This window comes from Macadamia integrifolia, chromosome 8, assembly GCF_013358625.1.
Source record: "Macadamia integrifolia cultivar HAES 741 chromosome 8, SCU_Mint_v3, whole genome shotgun sequence".
In the NCBI taxonomy this organism is placed as follows: Eukaryota; Viridiplantae; Streptophyta; class Magnoliopsida; order Proteales; family Proteaceae; genus Macadamia; species Macadamia integrifolia.
The window spans coordinates 25630987-25636034 of NC_056564.1; the positions used below are offsets into that span (position 1 = coordinate 25630987).

The 5048-nt window shown below is 38.2% G+C and overlaps 1 protein-coding gene across 1 annotated transcript in view; it reads right to left on the reverse strand.

The window, feature by feature from the left end:
* Window positions 1-722: 722 nt before the first annotated feature.
* The window catches only part of LOC122086836 (receptor-like protein 36), a 6825-nt gene continuing 2499 nt past the window's right edge, over window positions 723-5048 (reverse strand). The window contains exon 2 of the mRNA XM_042655781.1: window positions 723-1958. Coding sequence (XP_042511715.1) covers window positions 723-1958 — 1236 coding nt within the window. The remainder of the gene's footprint in view (window positions 1959-5048) is intronic.

A 5048-nucleotide genomic window follows, 5' to 3' on the forward strand; every position in this document is an offset into this window, starting at 1 on the left:
TGCGGTTGCCGACTGTTCTCTCTCTCTCTCTCTCTCTCTCTAAGCAGTCAGGAAATTTTATTAAATATAAAGAGCACAGATAACATCCTAAATGGAGGGCCTCGGCGTGATTCTGAAAAATCCCCACTCTAGGATAGATACCAAGACAGCCCAACATCACTAGTACACTCAACGGTACACAAATAACTACAAGTAGGAGAAAGAAGGAAAAAAGAAAAAACCATATATGGCATCACGAAACATGCAACTGAAATCGAGCCTGGATCTTCTACAGCCAGCTATATCCTCCAACCTCATCTTACACCATCCATGGGGTGTGGGATCTTGTTCACTCCACAATCGACAGATATTCATTTTACTCTCCCATGCCTTTGCTATTCTTTGACATTTACTTATTTGGCTTGAATCTTTCCATTCTTGATGTTAACTTGAAGCACCCAATGATCTTCCAAAACATAGTTTGTCCAATCACCACCCCAATTATCACTCCAGAACAATACCCTGCAATCACAAATCTCCAATCAAGTAAACTTGTTGAATCTTCTTCTTGTTTTTCAAGTGTCGAAGCTGGAGTTAGCGCTCTTTCTAATACTCCACATCTTTTTAGTAATGGAAATCCACATAATCCTTCATTCCCTTCATATGAAGCAATTGGGAATGTTCCAAATTTGTTGCCCTGTGGTATCATTCATATGAGATGGTTTTGAGATAGATTTAAAACTTCAAGGAATGTGAGGCTTCCCCATTGTTGGGGGATTTCCCCCTGATAAGCTATTTCTAGAAAGATCTAGGGACTCAAGCCTGCTTAACCGTGCAAGTGAAAATGGAATTTGGCCTATGAGGTCATTTGCAGATAAATTGAGCCCCATGAGTGCTTTAAGTTTCCCAATTGAGACTGAAATATCTCCTCGAAACTTGTTGTAAGAAAGATTTATGATAGTGAATCTTTCTATGATTTTCTCCATCTCCAAATTTAGTCCTTTGTTTACAATCTTGAGCGTAACTTGATAGGTAAAATCTGCAAGAAAACCTGTATTTTGCCAACTTATATAATGGGTCAGTTGAGATATATCTCCAACCAACATTGATTTCCATTGACAAATATATTCAAGTGGCAATTTTCCTATAAAACTGTTTAGAGAGATATCAAACACATGTAGCATTGGGAAGGGAGAATGAAAGTCAGCAGCAACCTTTAATTTCTGTGTAATGGGACCATGGAATTTGTTAGATTGCAAAACCAAAACACGCAACTGGGGTAGGCTTTCCATCCAGAAGGGGAAGGTACTGCTCAACTGGTTGTTCTCAATATCTAACACCTCCATATCCTTGCAATTTTCCAATGATCTTGGTAATTTCCCCTCTAGTTGATTCCCATTTATTTTGACTAACTGTAGTTTGCATCCTTTGGTGTAAGCATTAGGAATGGACCCATTCAAGTTGTTCTGCTTTAGATTTAGGACACTTAGATTGCCAACCAAACAACCAAAATATTTGGGAATCATACCACTCAATTTGTTATAGGACAAATCAAGAAACTTAAGATTAGTTCCACTACAAATGTTGTGAGAGAAGCCATCGAGTATGTCATTGAATTGGTTATCTGACAAATCTACATACTTTAATGATGGGACAGACACTAGAGAAAATAAATCTGGAATGCTCCCTGAGAAAAGGTTGCTTCCAAGTATAAGTATTTTGAGATTTGGATGAAGAGTGAGGCCTATGTCTCGTGGAATGTTCCCTTGCAGTTGGTTTTGTCCAAGAGAAATATCTTCAAGAGATGAGAGATTGTATAGTGAGATAGTGAACATAACAGATAGGTTGTTTCCATCAAGTACAAGAAGATACAAGTTTGTTAGAAGAGTTAAGGATTCCGGAATGCTCCCTTGCAGTCCATTGTTACACAAAGATAACTCGGATGGAGGAAATGTTCCCAAAAGAAGCTGGTATTTCTCCTGTTAAGCCATTATCCCTAATAAAAAACTTCTCCAACTTTAACAAAGACGTAATTACTTCAACCGGAATCTTCCCAACAAGATTGTTATAGGAGAACCTGATTTCCCTTAGATGAGTGCAATTGGCCAAGCTAGTAGGAAGCTCTCCTTCAAGAGTGTTGTTATAAAAACTAATGAATTGTAGTCGAATCAACTTACCAATTTCTTGGGGGATTTTGCCATGGAAACTAGTGTTTGCACCGCCGAGGAAATGAAGAAAAGTGAGATTTCCTATGGAAGGAGATATGATTCCTCCCAAGCCCTTCCCTTTTAAATCCAAGCTGATAACCTGTTATTAACGATGGCCACATGTGATCCCTACCCAGTTGCAGAAATGGATGGAATCATTCCAAGAAATTAGTGCCCCATACGGATCATAAATTTGTTTCTTAAACTCCAGCAAAGCAAGTCGATCTGTCTCATTCCTTACAATCCTTCTACCAGTGACTGATTATAGCCACAATGAGCTCCCTAAAAGGAGAATGGAAGCTAGAAGCTGAAGCGCCATCAGAATCAAATTTTGGGACACAAATCCAGAAACCAGGCAATTTTGAGTTGCGATTCTAGGGGTAGCTACTTTGTTAATGTCTTTGAGAGTAAATTAGCACTCTATTTAAAGGATAATGCTAAGTAACAACGGTAATATTCCACTACGAACACTAGGATAGCCTAGTGGTGGTTGCTTTGGCTTGTGGAGCCAGCACCCAGAGGAGGAGGTCGTGGGATCGAACCCTATCGTACGCATTGTGTTAGTGTGTGTGTGTGTGTTTTCTTATTTATTCTGTACCCACCCGTGGGTTGCCCAGATGGTTAGGGCGAATTGGGGATTGTGTGGATTAGATGCATGGTCTCAGGTTCGATTCTCCATATGTGCATCTGCGATTTAAGTGGAGATCATGGCGGTGGATTGCTGTGCTAGTCTCCCAAAGAATTAGTCGAGGTGTGCGCAAGCTGGCCCGGACACCTTGGTTAAAAAAAAAAAAGGGTAATATTCCACCATGGAAAGCACCTGGATGGTGCAAACAAGGAGGGGCCCAACTCACCTTCAAACAAGGAAGAGCATTTTTCATGGGTATTGTGATAAACACCTCCCTCCCTCCCTCCCTCCCTCTCTCCTTTTTTCTTTTTCCCTCCTCATCATTAGTTATGATCACTACTAAGAAACTATAGTAGTAAAAAATGTGGAGCGTTCAGGCCTCGAAAAGCAGGATCTTGGAGAAACAAATTAATTTCTTCAATCAGATTGTTTTAAGACTTTGACTTTTCTTCCAATTTCCATTATAGAGGTAGTGACTGCAGTTCGTTTAGATTTTCCAACAAAAATTAAATTTTGACCTGGAAACTATTCCCTGATAAGTTGAGCACTTCAAGTGATTTTAAATCACCCATTGCATTTAGACATGGGCTCTTAATTAAGTTGCTTGGGAAGAGTTGTGTAATGAGACCACCAAATAAATTTGTTAGATTATATGATAAGAAACCGGAATTCAGAAAGATTTAATTTCCTATGAATAAGAGAAGTATCATTCAATTGTGATATCCACCACTAAAGTTCTTTCTAAGGTTAGGGGCCCCATTGGTTTGGCTTTGCTTTGCAGTGGAAGAGATAATGAAGAATAATACTAGCAAGAGTGATGCCAAGGGTTGGAGGGTGTTAGGTGGCACAGTAAATCATGGGTCCACCAAAATTTGAAATTTAGAATAGGAATAAAAACAGGCCATATGTATAATCAAATCGAATCGAAACAAATCAGCTGCTATAATTGAAAGATCTCACCACCCCATTCCCTCAACAATTTCTAAAAGGAAGGAGTAGTATTTATTACTGTAATTACCAGGAATCTACCATGAGGACCAAGAGGCCAAGACTGACCATATTAGTGAGTTGGTGACAGGCATTTGATGCCCAAAGCATTACAAGTACCAATCTTTAGTGGGATTCATGGTAAAACCTGTTATGAGTGTGACCGATTTTTCTCTTAGGATGTTGATAAGGTGAATGAAATAGAGATAAACTACGAGATAGATGGGAGAAGATAATGTAAGAAAATAAAATAGAAAATTAAAAGGGCTAAGTGGCTTTATGGACCAAGGTTGGGGTCCTTGTTATTAGAAGGTAGCCACCTTCTTGGTCTTATTGAGGAAGTCATGACCTCCTTCTCAAACTAGAACAATTGTAGGAACCATTGTCATTCAATTCTACTAATTTTCTTATCATCTTCCTATAAATAGGCTAAGGTAAAGGAGGTAACATAACTATTACCTCTCCTACGCTTACATAACTCGTATGTAACTAAACCCACTACAAAATAATAGTTATACTTCCTTTAAACAACTACCTATTACATTTATTGAGAAATATAATTAACTCCCAGTTATGATCATTCTAATACATCCAGGGTCTTAAAACTCAGAATCAGCATCTGAATCGCTCATTAGAATTGATAAAAATCGATTAAAACCGGTTAAAAATCGTAATGAATCAAAGCGAATCATTCAAATCAGACAATGCCAATTCCTAATCTGATTTACCGATTTTGGAGCATTGAGGGCTGGAAAAGCTAGATCTTGGAATTTTCTACAATTTGACTATTGACTTTGACATTTTCTTCGACTTTCCATTGTAGAGCTTGAATTTTGTGGTAAAAATGGCTTCCTTGAGGTGAACTTCCTCTCAGGTTTATTTTTCTTATATATATTCAAAATGAGAGGAATGCCAAACTTGTCAATTGGGCTTGGATTTCTTATGGTAATGCATTTCTGAAAAGATCTAGAGACTTCGTTTCTGGTTTGGGAAGTAATAATCAACTTGGGGAAGTTGTGTAGTGAGACCACCAAATAAATTTGTTAAATTTTATGACAAGAAATAAGAATTTAAACAGATTTTCCTCCGAATAGGAGAAGGTGTAATTCAATTTAATTTGAGTCTCCTCGTGATTGATCTATTATTAGAGTTAGGTGAGGCTGCGTGTAATTGGGGTTTATCCTTGGACCTGAACCATAAAACGAGATAGGTTCGAGGGGTTCCCCATTAGTAAAAAAAAAAAAAAA